The sequence below is a fragment of the Dendrobates tinctorius genome, unplaced genomic scaffold (assembly GCF_039654945.1).
Source record: "Dendrobates tinctorius isolate UK_male_01 unplaced genomic scaffold, ASM3965494v1 ptg000133l, whole genome shotgun sequence".
Taxonomy (NCBI): domain Eukaryota; kingdom Metazoa; phylum Chordata; class Amphibia; order Anura; family Dendrobatidae; genus Dendrobates; species Dendrobates tinctorius.
The window spans coordinates 18,521,267-18,544,565 of NW_027361801.1; the positions used below are offsets into that span (position 1 = coordinate 18,521,267).

The 23,299-nt window shown below is 44.4% G+C and overlaps 1 protein-coding gene across 2 annotated transcripts in view; it reads left to right on the forward strand.

Moving 5' to 3' along the window:
* The window catches only part of HPRT1 (hypoxanthine phosphoribosyltransferase 1), a 130,949-nt gene that overhangs the window by 66,059 nt on the left and 41,591 nt on the right, over nucleotides 1-23,299 (forward strand). Inside the window, exons 6-9 of one of the 2 annotated variants that reach the window (XM_073543513.1) lie at nucleotides 905-987; nucleotides 2,751-2,797; nucleotides 8,850-8,926; nucleotides 9,548-14,539. In XM_073543513.1, the coding sequence (XP_073399614.1) occupies nucleotides 905-987; nucleotides 2,751-2,797; nucleotides 8,850-8,926; nucleotides 9,548-9,595 (255 nt within the window). In that variant the 3' untranslated portion in view covers nucleotides 9,596-14,539. Of the gene's footprint in view, nucleotides 1-904; nucleotides 988-2,750; nucleotides 2,798-8,849; nucleotides 8,927-9,547; nucleotides 14,540-23,299 lie in introns of those variants that run through there. The other variant, XM_073543514.1, reaches the window with a different exon arrangement.

The following is a 23,299-nucleotide window of genomic DNA, read 5'->3' on the forward strand; positions in this document are numbered from 1 at the left end:
AAGTAAATTTTTGTTAGTCCACCTCAGTGATTCTGTTAAAGCAAGCGGACTCAATTGAGTGTTTTTTTTTTTTTTTTTTTTTTTAGTGAACCGTAAATCGTCAGTACCTGGCCGCAGCCCTATTCTATTGACAGAGCTGTTTAGCTCTGGAAAAGCTGATCAGTGGGGGTGCCGCGCATACCACCGATCAGACATTAATGGCCTATCCTAAGGACAACCCCTTTAAAGTCTTCACAGTTAGGAAATTCTGTATATGCTCCTTTTAGAATCAGGTTCATGTGCATGTGATTGCTCTCCTGGATCTGTCAATTGTTAATATGCTAGATGAAATGTTTAGGACACAAGTAGTGATGAGCAAACATGCTCAGATAAAGTGTTATCTGAGCATGCTCGTGTGCTGAGTGTCTTCGGCGTGCTCGAAAGATGTGCGTATGCATGTCTCGCGACTGTTAGACAGCTACAACACATGCAGGGATTGCCTGCTTGTTGGGGAAGAATTCATAAAAACATCTTTTCATGATCATCTGGCAATGTAAATGAGACCTTATCCATGCACGTTCTGTCATCACTAGTAACCAGGCAAATTCCCTTTATTTCCAAATAAAGGGGCTGTGGCACTTTCTGGGCCACCTATACCCCGTCTTTGGAACGCTCTAAATTAATAAATTAACAAATTATATAATAATAAAGCATCTATAAGTTCTGTCAATTTTCTATGAATATTGTAGTGAGATCGCCAAGCCAGGTCATGTCAGAAAGTAGTTAGAGCTCAGGTGGCGATGTAGTAATGTGCGGTTATTAAAACATCACACTACAAAAAGTAAAAGTAAAGTAGTAACATGCACATATTGGATGGATAAAGATTATTTGACAAGGTGATTTTATTTTCTTATGGTTCTTAAAGGACATCATTGATACGGGAAAGACCATGAAGACATTGCTCGCAATGCTGCAGAAGTACAATCCCAAGATGGTTAAAGTAGCCAGGTATCAATGAGACGAGCTCTCAGGACTGATGGATTATATTCTTCACTTCATATAAAAGTGAAATGCTCCTGAACATTTATTTTTTTACAGTAATAATAACTCAGTGTGTAGCTGTCATTTTGTAATTTTTTTTTTAAATTACAGGTGCTGCATAGTGTTGCTGACTAGTGAAGGTCTGAATCTTGAGACCCCATCAATCAGTCAAAATATGCATGAGCGGTGAACTGATTCAATAGGCTTATGGGTCCAAACCACGATCTTTGTGAACCTGAACTATTGGACCTGTACACTGTTTTGTGTGCGTAGCTCAAGCAGGAGCTGTGGGGGTCTCGGGACCAAAACACACATTGATTAGTAACCCTCTGCAGTGTCTTTACATAAAAAAAAAAAAAAAACTTTTCTGAAATGACGGTTACACATTACGGTAAGTAATTTTTTATTGAAGGGGGTATTCTCAAGTTTGGAGGGATAAACCTCACCAATCCCTAGAATCGGAGCTCTGGCGAGCCCCATGTCTAGAGGATGCAGCCAACCCCATATAGCAAATATGTTTCAAAACACATTTGTTTAGAGACCTGGACAGGTAAGCGGTGCTGCCCTTTTTGAGCTGTATCTTTGAAGGATTTTTAGTCCTCTTCTGTGGCTTTGCTACCAACTTGAGAATACCCCTTTTTAAAGTATAAGGGCTCATTCAGTAATTTTTCATCAGTGTTTATATGCTATAACCGGAAGTGGAACATACAGAGAAGAACTCTAATTGAAAAATTAACATCTGTTCTGTGTTTTGGAGACACTCCTGATTTTGGCATATAAACAGTGATGACACATCACTGATATCTGAACGAGTCGCAACGGTCATTTCGGGAAAACTTGCAACAGAATGTCTGTGCCTGCCTCTAGCTCTGCACTCCTCCCCTCTTCATGGAACTTTATGAGCAGCGACTGTCCTCTCTTCTCCCAGTAATGGCAAAATTTACACACTGAGCACAGATTTTTACATGTGAATTGAAATTGAAAAATCAATACAGAAGGAGAAATGAGTGGCTTCCTCTGAAAAAATATATTACAAAATGGCTTTTGGACTATTAATTTCCAAAACAAAAATTAAAACAACTGTTACTCTTTAAAATAAGTGCTTGAGCAGGCAAAATTGGCTAAATGGTATAAAATGACTATTACTTGCCTGATAAATCTCTGGTGCAACCCATCAGTCTATTTATGCCCCAGCATTGATTATATGTAGTATACCTATGTGAGTGTAAATCACTGACTGATTAGTGTGCAATCTACCTACACAACCGGGGTTTCTACAGGTAAGTAAAGAGATGGCTGGAGGCACAGGTGCAGTGCCTAGGGAGTTATCAGGTATTGTTTTTTGTTTTGTTTTTGTATACCGTTATCCACCTCTAGTGTAATTTTGGATGATCCTGGAAAACTCATTTTTTAATAAATATAAAATAATTGACAGTTATGGCAGCCACCAGCAGGAGGCGCACACTTGTAGTAAATGTAGCAGACATGGCACACGTACTGATGCACAGAGATAATAGTTTGGGCCATATGGACAGTCCTGCAGAGAGAGAAATGCATATCTGTACTTAACTCTCAGACATACAGGTCTGGCCATTCTGCACATATTGACATCTTTCTGCCCAGTGAAAATGTACACTTTGCTACAAATTTAGTAAATTATTTCCTGTGTTATTATTTAGATGTCCGTATCTATTGTTACAAGTCTGTTGCATTTTAATTTATTTTTGCAGTTTGCTTGTGAAGAGAACTCCCCGAAGTGTTGGTTATCGGCCTGATTGTAAGTAGCCTTCTATTAATAGGGAAATTGACTTGGGCATGACAAACTGTAATGGTAATACAGGGCTTGTTTCTACTCACATATTCCTTTCCATATGATCTATTGGGTCATAATAAATATAGTGTGGAACAGCCATGTCTGCTACATCTGAGGTTTGGAGAACCTGGTCCATCTGTATGTTACATAGACGATATGTAATGGCCATTGCAGGGCAGCTCGCTGGCCCCAGCATTTTCCCAGCTGCTTAGAGTCTGAGATATCAGTGATGAGCAGTAAAGGCTGGGACGAGTATACACTATTCTCACTCACACCACTGATATGCCTCAGGAGTTAATTGCTCTAAATACATCCGGTCTATGAAATTGTCATTGAAAGTAACTAAAACGCCTTCCACGGGCAAAAATTCTAGTTCCAGCAGACACATTCTGGTATTATTATTTTTTTTTTTTACACCCTTAAGTGTGTTTCTTTGGGTGGGAGAAGATCCATGTTGTAGTCCAAATTGAGAGGAAGAAGAAAGCTTAGCAATGCTGTCCATAGGATGCCTCTGTAATGCGATTGCTTGTATAAATGATCAAATGATCACATGTTCAGTTCTCCTGAAGCAACTAAAAATTAAAATGAAGAGAGGAAAAAAAAAAAGGAAAGCTGACTTTAACCCCTTTGCGACCCAGCCTGTTTTCACCTTTTTGACCTGGCCAATTTTTACAATTCTGACCACAGTCCCTTTATGAGGTAATAACTCTGGAACGCTTCAACGGATCACACTGATTTTGAGACTTTTTTCTCAGGACATATTGTACTTCATGTTAGTGGTAACATTTCTTAGATATGATTTGTGTTTATTTGTGAAAAAGCAGAAATTTGGCAAAAATTTTCCAACTTTTATTTTTTATGCCCTTAAATAAGAGAGTCATAAACCACATTCAAGAAGTTTATTAACCCTTCAGGTGCTTCACAGAAATTTTTGGAATGTGGAAGGAAAAAATAAACATTTTATTTTTCGTTCACAAAAATTTTCATTTAGACTTTTTTTTTTTTTTTTACTTTCGCAAGGGTAACAGGAGAAAATGGACCATACATTTTGTTGTGCAATTTCTCCTGAGCATGCCGATACTCCATATGTGGGGAAAATCTACTGTTTGGGTGCTCGGAAGGAAAGGAGCGCCATTTGACTTTTTTGAATGTAAAATTTGATGGAATAATTAGCGGACGCCATGTCGCGTTTGAAGAGCCCCTGATGTGCCTAAACAGTGGAAACCGTGCAAAGTGACCCCATTTTGGAAACTAGATTCCTTATGGGACTTATCTAGATGTGTATTGAGCACCTTGAACCCCCAGGTGCTTCACAGAAGTTTATAGCGTAGAGGCGTGGAAATAAAAAAAAAAAAAAAATCTCATTTTTCACAAACCTTTTTTTTAGCTCCATATCTTGCATTTTCATAATGGTAATAGGAGAAATTGCTTCATACAGTTTGTTGTGCGATTTCTCCTGAGTACGCCAATACCCCATATGTGGGGGAAAACCACTGTTTCGGCGCATGGCAGGGCTTTTTATTGCAATAACTAGTTTTTGCATCACCATATTTTGAGAGCTATAATTTTTTTCATACTTCAGCTGACAGTCATGTGAGGGGCTTGTTTTTTGCGTGATGAGCTGACTATTTTATTGGTACCATTTTCGGGCACATGACCTTTTTTAATCGCTTTCTATTCTGATTTTTGGGAGACAGAATGAACAAAAACCAGCAATTCAGGATTTTTTTTTTTTTTTTTTATATATATATACCGTTCCGCATGTGGTGAAACTGGTAAGGCAGCTTTATTCTTTGGGTCAGTACGATTACAGTGATACCGCATTTATATCTTTTTTTTTTTTTAATGTTTTGGCGCTTTTACACAATAAAAACTGTTTTGTAGAAAAAACTATTTCTGCATCACTTTATTCTGCGAGCTAAAACTTTATTTTTCTGCTGATGGAGCTGTATGGCAGCTTGTTTTTTGTGGGACAAGATGACGTTTTTAGCGGTACCATTTTTATTTATATTCGTCTTTTTTATCGCATTTTATTGCACTTTTTGTTCGGCGGTATGATGATAAAGCATTGTTTTCATTTTATTTTTTTTACGCTGTTCACTGAAGGGGTTAACTAGTGGGAGAGTTTTATAGAGCGGGTCGTTACGGACGCAGTAATACCAAATATGTGTACTTTTGTTGTTTTTTTTATATACATAAATGTATTTATTGATAAAATATGTAATTTTTTTCTTTATTTGGGGATTTTTTTTTTACACATTACAATATATATTTTTTTAACGTTATTACATTGTCCCAGTATGGGACATTACTATATAATGTCAGATCGCTGATCTGACACTTACTACTGCTGAGTATCAGATCAGTGATCTGACAGGCAGGGAAGGAGGCCTCTCAGGTCCTGCTTCCATCGCGTTATTCTGATGGAAGCACGCAGGGAGCCCCCTCCCTGCGTGATGCTTCTCTATGCCGCTGTCACTACTGACAGTGACATCAGAGGGGTAAAATGCCCTCGATCGGTTCTAGCACCGATCGTGGACATTGCTGCAGGGTGTCAGCTGTCACATACAGCTGACACCCGCACCCGATAACCACGGTGCTCAGCTTGAGGCCGCGGTGATCGTGCCGCCGTACTAGTACTGCGGACAGAAATGCAGTTCCTGCAGAGCAGTACTAGTATGGCGAAGGTTGTGAAGGGGTTAATGTTGAGCCGCTATCAGGCCGGGGGCACGGTTACAGCCGTCGTGCTCTATACACAGAGCAGTGACTAAACCAGCACCGCTACCAGGACGAATAAAGTTAATTTTCTCCTTGCAGTGGGGGTGCGTCTTACAGTCCGGATTGGGGGGGGTGGTTTTGGGGGAGAAGCGGGGTCACAGAGGCAGGAGCCGGCTGCTGCGGCTAAATCCTGTGCCCACTGCTAAAGGGAAATGAATATTCACTGCTTTCCAAGCCCATGAGCATGGAGGGCAATATATATTAATTTCTGTTTAATGGCATCCTGGTATGATTGGACCCCATCCCACTCCTGGTATGCATGGTCCCATCTTTTCCTTAGCCTGGTATGACTGGCCCCAGCAGAAAACATTAAAAAAAATTACACTTACCTTCCCAGCACTCCCTCACAGCGTCCTGCTCCGGTGCCAGCAGCTGCTTAATGCCTTTGCGCTGCTTGCAAGCCGAAGGGCAGCTGCTGAAATACTCAATGTTGTGTGTGCGCAAAGCAGTGAGTATTCATTGCTCTCTAGCGAGGACAGTGTCAGCCGGAGCCTTCCTGCTGCTGCCGGCGGTCACGTGTGCTGATACTTATGAGCAGGGGTCCTCAAACTTTTTAAACGGGACCAGTTCACTGTCCCTCAGACCATTGGAGGGCCAGAATATAGTTTAAAAAATTATGAACAAATTCCTGTGCACACTGCACATATCTTATTTTAAAGTAAAAAAAAAAAACAGGAACAAATACAATATTTAAAATGAAGAACAAGTAAAGTTAAATCCTCAAACTTACCAATATTTCAATGGGTTCTTTGAATATCCTACACTCAGTCAATTTTTCTCTTTCTTGATATCATTGTTTCTTAGGGATTCCAAATTGCTATTAGTAAAATACCAATATATACATCACTACAAAAACAATACCGTATTTTCCGGCGTATAAGACGAACGGGCGTATTAGATGACCCCCCCCCCCCAACTTTTCCAGTTAAAATAGAAAATCTTAAAATTCGGAGGGTCATCTTATATACCGCGTGCGGAGCAATCTGCATATGGCGGGGGAGTGGTCCCGATGAAAAAGGGAGGGTGTAAGTGGAGTTATCATCCCCTTTTACCTCAGTGGTGGTAGCGGTGCTATCTGCGGGTCTCTGTGCTGGGGATCAGCGGCTCCTCCATCTGCAGTGTGGCGGCTCTTTGCTGGGGGTTGGCGGCAGCTCCTCTTTGTGCAGCGTGGGGGCTCTGCTGGGGGGGCGGCTGCGGTGGCTCTCTGTCCAGCGTCGGGGCTCCTCCAGCATTTCCCCAAAGCCCGGAGGCCCAGGCAGCTCCATTGCTGCGGGAAAATGGCCGCTGGAGCCCGCGCGAGCTCAGATTCAGATCTTGTCCCGAGATCTCGGGATGAGATCTGAGCATGCGCGGGCTCTGGCGGCCATTTTTCCGGAGGTCACCGCATCGCAGCAATGGAGCTGTCTGGGCCTCCGTGCTATGGGGAAATGCCGGAGGAGCCCCGACGCTGGACAGAGAGCCACCGCAGCCGCCCCCCAGCGCAGCACCCCCCATGCTAGACAAAGAGGAGCCGCCGCCAACCCCCAGCACAGAGCCGCACCGCTGCCACCAGTGAGGTAAAAGGGGGATGCTGACACAACCTACTCCCTCCCTTCTTCATCGGGACCACTCTCCCACCATATGCACTTGGCGTATAAGACGACCCCTGACTTTTAAGAAGATTTTCAGGGGTTAAAAAGACGTCTTATACTCCGGCAAATACGGTATATATTACCCACACAGAGACATACAGACTGCACTGCCCATCAATGCAACCTTGCCAGTCCATATCATTTCAGCCTCACCAGTGCCCATATTGGTGGAACTCCGCTTTTACCTCAGGCTCAGACTGGTGAGGTGCGAGAGTTCCCAATAGGCAGGTAAATGTCCCCAATAGGCAGCTTAGGTCCCCAATAAGCATGATAGACCGAACGCATCGTTAAAAAAAAAAATAAAAAAATACCAGTACTCACCTATGTACGTCTTCAGACGCAAGCGGCGTGATGACAAATACGTTGTCTGTGCTGCATACGGAGGGCCCCAATTCTTCTGGAGTGGCAGCACATCACCTTTCCTCGTTGCCTTGTCTTTCCGTCCTCGATTACAAGGCCCTCTGGCATTGAACTGTAGTAGAGTTCAATGTCGGCCGGACTCGGGGGCCGGATAAGTGTTCTCGGCGGGCCACATGTCCCCCGTGGGGAGTAGTTTGAGGGCCCCTGCTTAAGAGAAATGAATATTCACCCCATTCCATTAATATTCATTTCTTTTCAGTATCTGCACACATGACCACCGGCAGCTGCAGGAGGTCTCCAGGCTGACGCTGCTTGCTAGAGAGCAATGAATACTCAGTGCTTTGCGCGCACACAGTCCCGGCGTGCAGAGCATTGAGTATTCCGGTAGCTGCCTTTCGGCTTGCAAGCAGCGCATGACGTCCCTACCTACAAGCATACAGCAGTTGCTGGCATCGGAGCAGGAAGGTAAGTGTAATGATTTTTTTTTTGTTAGTTTTCTCATGGGGCCATGCATATCAGGACCGAGATGGGGCCAACCATACCAGGATAAGGATGGGACTATACATACAAAGACCAGGATGGAGGCCAATCATACCAGGATAGGGATGGGGCCATGCATACCAGGATAGGGATGAGGGGGACCATTCCTACTAGAATAGGGATGAGGGGGACCTTTCCTACCAGGATAGGAATGAGGAGGCATGCACACCAGGATGAGCATGAGGAGCCATGTAGACAAGGATGGGGATGAGGGCCATGCATACCAGGTTAGGGGATATTAAGTACAGAATTTACCACATTTTTTTGCTTCAATCTTTTTCCCCTAATTTCCTCCTCTAAAACCTAGGTGCGTCTTATGGTCCGATGTGTCTTATATTCTGAAAAATACGTTTTTGATTTTTAATGGCTGTAAACGTACTGACCAGGAGACTCATGTCGCTGAGTCCTTTTTGACGCAAATGAATGCCATAAGAACAAAACCAAACAAACAAAATTGTGGACTTATGTTTTTTGCACAATTTCACCTCACGTCAAATTTTTGTGTGCAATACATTTAAGAGTGTCACTTAAAATTACAACTTCTACAAAAAAATGCCTTCATACAGTTATGTTGATGAAAAAACAGTCATGTCACTTGCCTGAAGGTGAGGAAAAAAGTGTGTGTGTGTGTGTGTGTATAATATATATTATTATTTTTTGTACTTGTTCCTCAGCTATGTAAACCATTAATTTGTGTAACTTTTCAGTTGTAGGATTTGAAGTGCCAGACAAGTTTGTTGTGGGATACGCGTTAGACTACAATGAATACTTTAGAGACTTGAACGTGAGTATTTTACATTTTTCATAGTGCAGGCAGTTAAGAAAAAAAAATTCAAATAAAAAGCGCACAACCCATCCAACAGCAGTAACTGCATCAGCTATGTAGTCGCTTAGCTCTGTGGATACACGCTGACCATCGGCATTTCTGAATCTTGCCAGCAAGGATGGTCAGTGGTTGGTCGTCAGTGCTGTAATGGGGGAATTTGGAACATCCAGTAGAAGTAAAGATGAGCAGAAAAGACATTGGGGCAGATTTATTACAGTGGCTCATGCTGGATGATAAATTTGGGACATTATTTAGATACTCTTGTCTTGCTTTATTTTTTTAAATCCTTTTTTTTGTGGCAAAACTATGACACATCTTAAGCCACAACACTCCCGATGAAGATACTTGCTCCATTCAACTGAACTGCAGTGTTTCAATAAGCTAATAGGTCTAAAACAAGATCCATAATGTTGGGCATAGTCACATTAGTAAATTTCCCCCATTGTGTATGGGCAGTAAGAGATCTGTGTCAGAAGATCTCTTGGATGCCGTAGTATATTGCTACTCTTTATGTATATTATGCATTTACCTCTTCCAGTGCCCGGTCCAGTCTGACATACTGCATTCTGTTTATTTCAGCATATCTGTGTGATTAGCGAGGATGGGAAGGAGAAATACAAGGCATAGAAGATCTATTGATCAGTTGTCAGCTCCTAAGGCTGGGTTGGATTTCCTGATCTCAGGCTCCTAGACATCATCCACATCACATATTAGACGTCTCACTGCATGAAAACAAATATACCTTGTCTGCTATTTCACTTCAATATGTATTGCTCATGAATGGGTCTCCATGCTGCATAATGTGATGTTCACAATCTCTGGAATATGTAAGATTTGCATTTCTTTCATTGATGAGTAATACAGTTTCATGCAGGGGGTTGTAAAAACTAGTGCAAAAGGGTAAATCTGTCCATATATTACAATCAGGCTTGTAGCCTTGATTAATGGCACTAGCTGTAGCAAACATAACTTTTCTGTTTCATAAAAATGCTAAAATTTCCTAAAGCTAAAGTCTTTTACACCGACTATCTTGAAAAGATGTTCTTATGAACTCTGATTACTTGATTATCGGCCTGTCTAAACACGCTGACAGTCACTCAAAGTATAAGCAAAGTCTAGTTTGCTGTGTGAAGTGATACACTTGCAAACTATCTTTTTCAGCAGCACATGTGCTGACTAGTAATGAGCGAACTTGCTCGGATAAGGTCTGATCCGAGCAGATTCATGTGCTAAGTGTCTTCGGCGTGCTCAAACAATATGTTTAAGTTCCCACGGCTGCATGTTCTGTGGATTTTCTGCCAGAGCAAATGGAGGGATTACCTGTTAGACAATCCCTGTTGTGGCTGTCGAACAGCAGTGAGACATGCAGCTACGGGGACACAAACATATTTTTTGAGCACGCCGAAGACACTCTGTAAGCAACCGAGCATGCACGGATAACACCTTATCTGAGCACATTCACTCATCACTAGTGCTGACAAAAATAATGAATATCTAAGCATGCACGGATAACACCTTATCTGAGCACATTCACTCATCACTAGTGCTGACAAAAATAATGAATATCTAAACAGGCTGTGACTCAACCACCAAACAGTGTTCGTGCAGTTGATTGGTTGTTGAACGGCTACAGTCTGCTCGTCTCCATGCAGCACAAGTCTACTGAGAAATATATTAGTTTCATTGGTCCTTGTTTCTTTTTCATGGAGTCATGGGAAGCACAACATCAGATGGTCCAGGAATGTAATCACACAGGTCTCTAGAGGACTTTAGTTGATTAGATTGGGGTAACTGCACCACACATACAAGTAGGTACGGAAAGTATTCACACCCCTTTAAATTTTTCACTCTGTTTCATTGCAGCCATTTGGTAAATTCTAAAAAGTTCATTTTTTTCTCATTAATGTACACTCTGCACCCCATTTTGACTAAAAAAAACAATGTAGAAACTTTTGCAAATTTATTAAAGAAAAACTGATATCACATGGTCATAAGTATTCAGACCCTTTGCTCATTATTGAGTAGAAGCACCCTTTTGAGCTAGTACAGCCATGAGTGTTCTTGGGAATGATGCAACAAGTTTTTCACACCTGTATTTGGGGATCCTCTGCTATTCTTCCTTGCAGATCCTCTCCAGTTCCATCAGGTTGGATAGTGAACGTTGGTGGACAGCCATTTTCAGGTCTCTCCAGAAATGCTCAATTGGGTTTAGGTCAGGGCTCTGGCTGGGCCAGTCAAGAATGGTCACAGAGTTGTTCTGAAGCCACTTCTTTGTTACTTTAGCTGTGTGCTTAGGGTCATTGTCTTAATGGAAGATGAACCTTCAGCCAAGTCTGAGGTCCAGAGCACTCTGGAAGAGGTTTTCATCCAGGATATCTCTGTACTTGGCTGCATTCATGTTTCCTTCAATTGCAACCAGTCGTCCTGTCCCTGCAGCTGAAAAACACCCCCATTGCATGATGCTGCCACTACCATGTTTCAATGTTGGGATTGTATTGGGCAGGTGATGACCAGTGCTTGGTTTTCTCCACACATACTGCTTAGAATTATCACCAAAAAGTTCTATCTTCGTCTCATCAGACCTGAGAACCTTATTTCTCATAGTCTTGGGAGTCCTTCATGTGTTTTTTTAGCAAACTCTATCCGGGCTTTCATATGTCTAAATCCACAAATGCGAAAAAACTGGCACTCACCGTCCAATAAAATGTCCTTTTATTTGGAATCACATAAAGCAAAAACCATACGGAACCCGTAGAAGCGCTTATCAGCACAAAATGTCCGTCATCCAGTTCGACTCCGCTTTTCACTCCCCTTCTTTTTGCCTTATGTGAATCCAAGTAAGAGGACATTTTATGAGACGGTGAGTGCCACTTTCTTATCGCATTTGTGGATTTGGACATTGCTTTGACTTATTTTCCATTGTTGCACCCGGGATCCCAGAGTTGGTGCTGAGTTGTCCTAGAATAGCACAGCGGTGCCAGCCACCTGTGTTCGCTTTCATAGGTCTTGCACTGAGGAGAGGCTTCCATCAGGCCACTCTGCCAAAAAGTTCTGACTGGTGGAGGGCTGCAGTGATAGTTGACTTTGTGGAATATCCCTACTGCATCTGTAGAGTTCACCCATAGTGATCTTGGGGTGGTTCTTTACCTCTCTCACCAAGGCTCTTCTCCCACGATTGCTCAGTTTGGCTGGACGGCCAGGTCTAGGAAGACTTCTGGTGGTCCCAAACTTCTTCCATTTAAGTATTATGGAGGCCACTGTGCTCTTAGGAACCTTGAGTACTGCAGAAATTCTTTTGTAACCTTGGCCAGATCTGTGCCTTGCCACAATTCTGTCTCTCTGAGCTCCATAGCCAGTTCCTTTCACCTCATGATTCCCATTTGGTCTGACATGCACTGTGAGCTGTGAGGTCTTATATAGACAGGTGTGTGCCTTTCCAAATCAAGTCCTATCAGTTTAATTACACACAGCTGGACTCCAATGCAGGAGTAGAACCATCTCAAGGAGGATAACAAGGAAATGGACAGCATGTGTCTTAAATATGAGTGTCTGAGCAAAGCGTCTGAATATTTATGACCATGTGATGTTTCAATTTTTCTTTAACAAATTTGCAAAAATGTCTACATTTCTGTATTTTTCACTCAAGATAGGGTGCAGAGTGTACATTAATGAGGAAAAAAGTACTTTTTTGAATTTACCAAATGGCTGCAATGAAACAGTGAAAAATTGAAAGGGGTCTTTCCGTACCCACTGTGTATAGCTTTTTGTGAGTAATGTACGTACTTGTAGGCATTATTCTTTTACACAACAAACGCTCTGTTAACATAAATGACACTTTATTGACACTCAAGAAAATGGGCGAGTTCATAAAACACATCATGGGAGATAAAAACCAGCCGAGACTCCCAACAATCATGAGAACGGGTTTCCAAAGTCGCCTGTGTTACTTACTGCCTATAGCGTGGTTTTCGCACGTGCACACTTCATTCACATTGGTGGTTTAGAATCCTCTATACTTCAGATCTGTGGGGGTCTCAGCAGCAAGTCCTCCAACTTATGCATTTATAACTTATCCTATGGATAGGTGATACATCTTGTTTATGGGACAACCCTTTTCCTTGAATATGCAAAATGGGTTTTCTAAACTGGAAAACTTTGACAATTTTTAAGAAATGAGTCCTAACACAGCTTCCAAGTTCCACATGAGCAAAGGAAAATAAGACATACTATGAAAACAATTGGGTATTTGAATAAAATGTGTCAAATAGATTTGTGAATTTGGTCACAAGGCAGCAGGTCTGACTGCTGAGAGCCCCAACAATCTCAAGTGTTTCTTTAAGTGTACATCCACAGGGAGATATTATATTTATTATGATTTTCATCAGTGGAAATCCACAGAATAAAATTCACCACCATGCTATGCTGATTTGGTTGTGGAAATGCTGCATATTTTGCACTGCAAAGGGTAAAAACTTGCAGAATGGAATTAAATCCTACATATTTCAGCTAATTTTCCTTACAACATGTTTTGAGATTTTGCCAATTATCCTCATTGCTGTTATTATAATACACTGGATCTTTCACTCTGACAATCTGCTTAATGTCTGACTCTTGTGGATGTAACTTTAGGCTAAGTTTCCTGTGATGTGAAACTTAGCGGAATTTCCACTGCGTCTTTGCTTGCAGAAAATCTGTTGCATTTTACAATGCATAATTAAGGAATGTCAGCAAATCTGCAGCAATTGACATCTCTAGCGTAAAATTGAAAAGTGATGTGTGTAACATCTGTGGCATGACTATTTATGCTGCACATATAGGTGTGAATTTCACTCTGTAAGGCCCCCTTCACATGTATATGTGGCATCCGGTTAACACGTACACATCCACTCGTACCTATTAGAACCTATGGTGATCTTCACATGTTCATTTTTTTCCCGGCCTCATGGATGACAAAGGGCCAATACAAATCTACGGGTCCATGTAAAGCACGTACTACATACATATGGCATTCATGTGCTGTATGTGTTTAACCTTGCAAAGTATAGGCAAAGCTTTTGAATTGATTTTTCTTAAGCCATACTGGGAAAAAAACGTATGGCACACTGATCCTAAACACCAACACCAGTATTATGGGGCCTAATGCAAAGGGTGCTATTTGTAGCTCCTCCGAACCTTTTTTGCAAGAATATCTGCAGCTGTGAATACCACTGTCAGTATGGCTGTGGCAGTAAATAAATACTTTCTGTGGTCAGGTAGCCCTACTCTTAATATGTCTAAATTGAATACCTTCAGCAAGTAGTGATGCAGGAGTAAAGGACTGATGACTTTTTTTTTTTGTTTTTCAATCTATACACTGTGTTCAAGTATAGGATTTATGATGATGGACCTCAAGTAGACATTTTTTTTAAAAAGTGTAATTTATTTTTTATATATAAATAATTTTAGTTGTAATTTTCTGCTTTTTAGAAAGAGCAAATCTAGAAAAACTTAGATTTGTGTATTATGACAAGAATTCACTAAAGTTTCATCAGAAGGGTCATCAAAACATTGTAAAAAAAAAAAAAAAAAGTTGTCAAACTGTTGTAAAAGCAGTATGCTTTCTCTTTATTTTTACATATATTTAAAGAAAGTATTTATCTTTGTCATGAGCAAGGTTGTGAATAAACTGCTTGTAGGAAATGTTATCCTCACATAGACTGAACTCTAATTTTTATGATTTTGAAGAATATTCAGTCTGATTACAAAATAGCTGTTAATTCATTTATGTAATCCTGCTATCCATGACAATAAAACCTTAAAAAAAAATCAGATTGTAATTTTTTTTAATTTGAAAAATGATGGAATTCAGATTAAAGAACAATATTAGGCTGGTTAGATGTTAGGGTGGTTTCACATTAGCGTTTCAGGGCGCAGCGTCGGCCTGCGCACGGCCGCCGCTAAGCCCCGCCCCCTGCCGTGACTCCCCCGGTAGCTCCGCCTACGGGCGCATGACACTGCATGCGTCCTGCGTCCCCTATCTTTATCACTGGGGACGCAGGCCGTGTGCAGTATGCGTTTGGCGGCACATGCATCCTTTTGACGGTGCGCCGAGCGCAACCAAATTGCAACAGGTTGCGTTTGGCACTGGTCGGCGCGCCGCCAAACACATACTGCGCACGGCCTGCGTCCCCAGTGATAAAGATACGGGACGCAGGACGCATGCAGCATCATTGGCCCGTAGACGGAGCTACCGGAGGAGACGCGGCGGGGCTTAGCGGCGACCGTGCGCAGGCCGTCGCTGCGCCCTGAAACGTTAATGTGAAACCACCCTAACTGTTAAGGGTTTTTCGGGCATCTTGTGTCCTATCCTTGGGGCTGGTGCAGACTACCATATTTCTCTAACACTTCATTGGGGGACACAGGAAAACATGGGTGTATGATGTGGGCACTAGGCAAAAAAAAAAAATTACCTCCTCCCCAGCAGTACATATCCACCAACTGACAGGAAGCTAATCAGTTTTACCTTAATGTCAGTAGGAGGTGGACACGGGCTGCACTCAGCCCCGTTTCTACTTTAGGTTTGTTTTTCATCAATGATTTCCTTTTTGCAGATTCAGCTTGTGATTCTGGATGAAAGAGTGGTTGTCCCTCTGTTCTTCCACCTAGAGAATGGGAGTACATTGTGGGATTGCATCACTATTGTATTCCTCTTGTGTCTACCAGGCAGGACCCTAAAGCCCCCGTCTCGCATAGCGAGATCGCTGTTACGTCACCGATTTTGTGATGCAACAGCGATCTCACTACGTGTGACACATAGCGGCGATCGGGCCCCTGCTGCGATGTCGCTTATTGTGCTCGAATGTCCTGGGCTATTTTTTTTGATCGCGGGTGTCCCGCTGGCCAGCATGCATCGCTGTGTTTGACAGGGACAACAACGAACTACCTCAATACTACAGGTCTGCGAGACAGGGTCCCAACGACCGTCGTATCGTTGCTGCATCTGACTGTTTGACATCTCACCAGCGAACTCATAGCGATGCACCAGCGATCCCTACCAGGTCGTATCGTTGTCGGGATCGCTGGTGCGTCGCCAAGTATGACGGTACCCTAACAGATCAAGAGTGCTTGGGGCATCCACACAAAGGGACAAGCAGACCAGTCCTCGACACTACACCACGAGACAAACGGCGGAAATCGCGTCCAGCCTGACACCCATCACCACTGACCCCCCCCATGCCTCATAAGGACCTGCTATACTACCACGCGGCAACTAATATAACTACAGAGAAACTGGTAACAAGCCTCCTTTTCAACGTAACAGGTATCCTCATGTACCACTTTTCACTCTCACGGACCAGTCACCTCCTAATTTTGGGGTTCTAATATTGACTACCTTATTTGTGGCCTCACAAAGTTCTTCCTACAACTATTCTGAATTAATATACGATACTAGGGAGCCGAACAGCTCACCTACAAGTTTTCCATTACAGTAGGAACTCAACGCTTGTTCCCCATTTCTCCTCAATACTTTTAAGCAGTTGGACTGATGAAGGCCATGTAGGCCAAAACGTTTTGCAGACTGCATAAAATTTTCTTCTATGGACCCTTAAGTTGAGTGGCAAGTTACTTTTCACTATTGAGCTATGGTTTGGGTAACCTACTTGCGCAACCTGCAGTAGTGCCACGCTATATTATACACGATTCTTATCCCAGATCTTCCAGACTTTCAGTTGCAGGGTCCCCTCTTACACCAGAATTCTCAGCCACTATATTTAATGTCATGGCTGTTTAAGCCGCAGTTCTAAAATACACTGGGTTTTCCAGTCAGCTCCTTCAGACTATGATCAGAGCAAGAAAACATTTCTCCCTCACCCATGACAGCACCATGGAGAGAGGGGGTCCGCCCATCAAGGACAGGAACCTACAGACAAAAGAGCGGCACCTCTCCTCCTCCTCCAGTTGGGTTCCTGTCCTTGACTGGTGAACCACCGCAGCAGGAGCGCAGCACTTACCGGGGTGAAGATCCGGGACCGTCCCGTCCGCGGTCAGACAGCAGGGAGGCCCCTGTCGCGGCAGGGTCGGTTGCCGAAGCCGCCACCGCTGCAGCTGAGGGGCTGTCCAGGGTGAGCGGGCGGGGAGGACCGGGCCGGGGGACGCCGGTATAGGGGCAGCGCCGGGTACAGAGGTGTACCAAGATGGCGCTGCCCCGGAAGTAGAAGGAGAAACTTCCGGGTCCCCGCGGTCGGCACTGCGCAGTGCGCACTCCCCGGGCGAGGCAGCGGTGCAGGCCGGGAAATCAGGTGACGCCAGGGCGGCTTATTCAAATTTGGAACGCTGAAGCAGCCTCAGGGCTGGAAGCGTTCAGGCGTGATGGATAGCGACCAGCATGAGGAGCTACAGCAGCCTAAGCAGCAGCAACATAGGCAGCATCACCAGCACCGCCAAAAGGATAAAGACGGACGGGGGAGCCGGTCCAGTAGTCACTCCACGCAGCATTCAACTGCAAGGAGCAAGTCACCTGCCGTAGATCGCCCAGTGAGGGATTTGGATCCACTTCCAGAACCGGTACCTGCAACCGCGCATGGGGGGTAAGTGGATCTTCGTGAATGTTCCCCATTGTAATAGACTTCTTTCCCTTATCAGGGAAAGAAGAGAGAAAAAACCAAGAACAGGGAATGCCCCACCTGTAGGAAACCATTACCAACGCCCTGGGAGAAAAAATTGTGTGACTCCTGTATACAGGAGGTCCTCGGCGGTGAAACCCCGGATCATGCCGCAGACCTAAGGGCGGTAATCCGCGCAGAAATTCAGAGTGCCCTTTCATCCAAGAAACGGGAAAGGAAGGAAGGGGGACGTGGTAATAGAGTCCCAATCAGAGAGCTTATCGTCAGGGGAAGTCACCTCCCATACTGTAAATACCGACTCGTCATCCTCCGAAGAGGAGACGGAAGGTCGTCATTGTTTCCCCCTGGACGAAGTGGATGCCTTAGTAAAAGCGGTAAGATCCACTATGGGGGTGGAGGACCCCCGGACTGATAGATCAGTCCAGGACATTATGTTCGGAGGACTGGGTCAAAAGAAACGGAGGGTATTTCCGTTAAATAAGAACGTCCAAGGCCTCATAGATAAAGAATGGGAAAAACCGGATAGGAAAAACTCTACGGTTCCTTCCATCAAAAGAAAGTACCCATTTGATGAGGCATCCACATCGTGGGATAAGGCCCCCAGACTAGACGTGGCGGTAGCCAAAGCTTCAAGAAGGTTTGCACTCCCCTTTGAAGATATGGGTACCCTGAAAGATCCGTTAGATAAAAAAGCGGATACCCTACTTAAGGGCACCTGGGAATCAGCAGGGGGAAACATCAGGCCGGCGGTAGCGGCAACCTGTACCTCCAGAGCTCTTATGGTATGGATAGACCAATTGGAGAGACAGATAAGGGAAGGGGTTCCCAGAGATAAAATCCTGGAATGCATGCCAATGATAAGAGGGGCAGCAGCCTTCCTGGCCGACTCTTCGGCTGATTCGATAAGATTGTCATCCAAAACGGCGGCCTTGTCGAATGCAGCTAGAAGAGCTTTATGGTTAAAATGTTGGCCTGGGGATCTCCAGACAAAAATGAAGTTATGCGCCATTCCCTGTGAAGGGAAATTCCTCTTCGGGGAAACTTTGGATGACATCCTCGAAAAGGCAGGCGACAAAAAGAAAGGCTTCCCAAACCTAGGACCAGTGAGCGCCACGGGCTTTAAACGGTCCTTTCGGAACAAAAAGTTCTTTCAGAGGAGACCCCCGAGAGACCAAAAATGGGAAGACAGAAGAAGGGACAGGGGGTTCATCTTCGGTAACTCGTCCCGGGATAAAAAACCCGCCAAGTGACTGTGGGCCCAGGGTGGGAGGGAGACTAAGTTTTTTCCTCCCAGCCTGGGAGAAAATATCCAACAATCCCTGGCTGATAAATCTTATAAGATCAGGATTAAGGATAAGCTTTTATTCTCTCCCGCCGCAAAAATATATAATTACCCCGATAAGGTCGTCAAAAAACGAACAAGACGCCCTCGAAAAGGAGGTCCTGAGTATGTTGGACAAAAAAGTCCTACAGGGGGTTCTACTCGCCTCTCTTCCTAGTAACCAAACCAGACGGCACCTTCCGCACCATCATAAATTTAAAAAGACTGAATTGCTATGTCAAGAACGAAAAATTCAAGATGGAATCGATCAAATTGACCATCAAAATTCTCTTTCCGCAATGCTTTATGGTGGTCTTAGAACTCAGCGATGCCTACTACCATGTCCCCATTCACAAAGAATCCAGGCAATACCTCAGGCTAGCAGTCTCGATAGCAGGAGAAATAAGAGAATTCCAATACAGGGCCCTGCCATTTGGGATCTCAGTGGCTCCACGGGTCTTTACGAAATTGGTGGCAGAGATGATGGCTCACATAAGAGAACAGGATGTTCTGATAGTGCCATATTTGGACGACTTTTTAATAGCGAGCAACTCAGGCCAGAAATGCACAGAACAGAGGGATGAGCACTCTAAAAAACCTCGGGTGGCTTCTGAACCTGAAAAAGTCAAGGCTGGAACCAAGGAGAGTCCAGGAGTTCCTAGGCCTGACACTGGATTCAAACATCCAAGTGTGTTACTTGCCAGATCACAAAAGGGACAGAATCATTCATATGGTACAAAAAGCGAGGCAAAACCCTTCTATGACACTAAGACGAGCAATGTCCCTGTTAGGGTCCCTCTCTGCATGCTTGCCGGCGGTCCAGTGGGCACAAATACACATGAGGGATCTGCAGTGGGATGTCCTGACCAACCAGCGGGCTTTAGGAGACCACTTGGAACATCATATTACGCTAGATTCAAAAACTATTCATTCCCTAGCCTGGTGGGAGGACAAAAACAACTTGTCCAAAGGGATTCCCTGGGAGGCCAAGATCACACATGTAATTACCACCGACGCCAGTCCGGTGGGATGGGGAGCACACATGGGCATCAGTGTGGCTCAAGGGGGATGGAGAGGTCAAGAACTAAAAGCCTCCTCGAATCAAAAAGAACTGCTAGCAGTAAATTATGCCTTGAGTCACTTTTTGCCAGCATTAAAGAGCCATCATGTCCGGATATTCTCGGACAACCGAGTAACAGTGGCCTATATAAACCACCAGGGGGGAACCAGGTCCAGAACGCTAATGGAGGCATCCTCCGAGATATTCAGGTTAGCCGAGGAAAACTTACTGTCCCTATCGGCGCTACACATACGGGGAGTAGAGAACGAGACAGCAGACTTTCTGAGCCGTACCCAACTACATCAAGGGGAGTGGGCTCTAAATCAGTCCGTTTTTCAGAAGATTGTGGAAATGTGGGGAACCCCAGACATAGACTTATTTGCAGACCACAAAAACAAAAAAGTGGAAGCATTCTGTTCTCTAAATCCCAAAGGGAATCCTCGGACCCTGGACGCATTTATGCTCCCATGGACACGGGGACTACTGTATGCCTTCCCACCGACCATTCTCCTCCCGGCGGTCATAAGGAAAGTCAGGGAAGAGGGGGCTCGGGTAATACTTATAGCCCCTTTCTGGCCAAAAAGAACATGGTTTTCATGGCTCAGAATAATGTCAGTAACCGACCCCTGGGTTCTACCAGATCTCCACGACCACCTATCGCAGGGTCCTGTGCTACACCCCCAAGCAGTGAACCTCCATTTAACAGCATGGAATTTGAAAGGTCACTGCTGAGGGGGAAAGGATTTTCAGAAAATCTAATTTCCACGTTGCAAAAAAGTAGAAAACCAATTACAACCAAAGCCTATGGTAGAACCTGGAGGAAATTCCTATCCAGTTCGGGGGCAAAGGTTCAGGATGGAATACAAATGGATAAAATCCTGGAATTCCTCCAAAGGGGGTTAGAACAGGGACTAGCGACTAACACACTGAGGGTACAGGTAGCGGCCCTAGGCGCCCTCTATAATCAGGAGGTGGCGAGCGACCCTTGGGTATCACGGTTTGAGGGCCGCAGCCAGGTCTAGACCAATAGCTACCCAGAAAGTACCATCATGGGATCTGAACTTAGTGTTGTCAGCCCTAACAGGACCCCCATTCGAGCCTATCCAGTCAGCTCCACTAAAGACCCTATCATTAAAAACGATACTGCTAGTGGCCCTAAAATCTGCTCGCAGAGTGAGTGACATTCAAGCCTTATCGGCAATACCCCCATTCATTAAAATTATGGAGGATAGAATTATATTGAAACCTGACCCTGCATATTTGCCCAAGGTAGCAACACACTTCCATAGATCACAGGAGGTAGTCCTTCCTTCTGCCCAAACCCTACGAATATAGGAGAGGAGAAATTTCACACATTAGATGTGAAGAGGTGCTTAGTGCACTACCTAGAGGCCACCAAGGGATGTAGGAAGGAAGGATCTCTCTTTGTGTGTTTCCAGGGACCTCGAAAGGGGCTCGGGGCGTCCAAAAGTACCCTGGCAAGATGGATAAGGGATGCGATTGCCCTGGCATACTCATGCAGCGGGAATACCATCCCGGAGGGTCTAAAAGCCCACTCTACGAGAGCAATGGCGACCTCATGGGCAGAAAGATCAGAGGTATCAATAGAGCAGATCTGTAAGGCGGCCACCTGGTCAACACCTTCTACCTTTTTCAAACACTATCGCCTAGATCTAGCCTCTGCGTCTGACCTGACCTTCGGGAGAAGGGTCCTTCAGGCGTTGGTCCCTCCCTAAGCTACCAATCTCTGAAATTCTCTCCGTGGTGCTGTCATGGGTGAGGGAGAATAGCTTAGTTACTCACCGATAACGGTGTTTCTCGGAACCCATGACAGCACCCGCTTAATTCCTCCCCTTTTTCACGTGTGCGGTGAGCACGATTTAATGTGTGTAGAGTGTGTTCTTAGACACGAGGCTTCTCTATAAGTATACAAATTATAATGTTATGTATATACGTTTGTTGTTAATTAACAGGGAGACCCTCTGATGCTCTGTAACCAACTGGGGGCGGAGGAGAGGTGCCGCTCTTTTGTCTGTAGGTTCCTGTCCTTGATGGGCGGACCCCCTCTCTCCGTGGTGCTGTCATGGGTTCCGAGAAACACCGTTATCGGTGAGTAACTAAGCTATTCTCTTGCATCTACCATTGTACATAGAAAGCTATTTTTTTCTCTGGTGCGACATGGTTTTTCCTTCTGCCATCCAATCAGTCTTTCTTCTTGCAGTCTGGCCTGTCACTCAGTTCTCTTAAGGGGCAGATGTCAGTCCTTTCCTTTGTTTTTCAGAACAATCTTGCATCTCTTCTGCAGATCAAGACCTTCATTCAAGGGGTTGCTCACTGCATTCCTCCCTACCGACCTGCAGTAGAATCCTGGGGTCTCAACCTGGTGATTGATTGTCCTCCATGAGTCTCCATTTGAATCTCTGTGAAGGTTCTAGCTCCTTCCTTTCCTGGAAGGTTGCCTTCTTGGTTGTCATTGCTTCTATCAGGCCAGTCACTGAACTCGCAGCTCTCATCATTCCCCTTACTTTGTGCTCCACCAGGACAAGGTAGTTTTATGTCCGATTCTAGCCTTTCTTCCTAAGGTGGTTTCTACATTTCACCTCAATGAGTACACTGTACGTCCTTCCTTTTTGTCCATCACCCCCCTCTCATCCTCCAGGGCGGTCACTAAACAAACAGGATCTGGTAAGAGCCCTCTGTCCTTACCTTTCCAGAACAAAACCTCTCCGACATGCAGACTCTGTTCATCATTCCCAAGGGCGCTCGTAAGGGCCTTCCTTTTTCCATGTCTATCATTGCCTGTTGGGTCCGTTCTGCTATTCTGGAAGCCTATCGACTAAGAGACAGAGCGCCTCCACTCAGTGTCATGGCACAATTTGCCCATGCAGTGGTGACCTCCTGGTCAGTCTGCCTCACAGCTTTGCAAAGCTGCTACATGGTCCTCCATTCATTCCTTTACTAAGTTCTATAGGGTTCACACCTCCACCTCGTCGGATGCAAATCTCTGTAGAAAGATCCTGCAAGCCACAGTAACCTGAGGGTACTGCTCCTTTACCCAGCCCTTTTGACTGCTTTTGGACATCCCAGAATTTCCAGTGTCCCCCAATGAAGCGATAGAGAAATGAAGATTTTGGGTACCTACCGTAAAATCTTTCTTGGAGCCTTCAAATACCCACCCTTGTTTTGCTGTTGGTTTTGGTTATGTTATGATCGCTGTATTCATGTTGCTTTTGCTACTGCTCTCTCACTAACTTATTAGTTTTGTGTCAGTTGGTCGGGTGTACACTGCTGGGGAGGAATTAACTACTTTTTTGCATAATGTCAACCTCCTAGTGGCAGCAGCATAC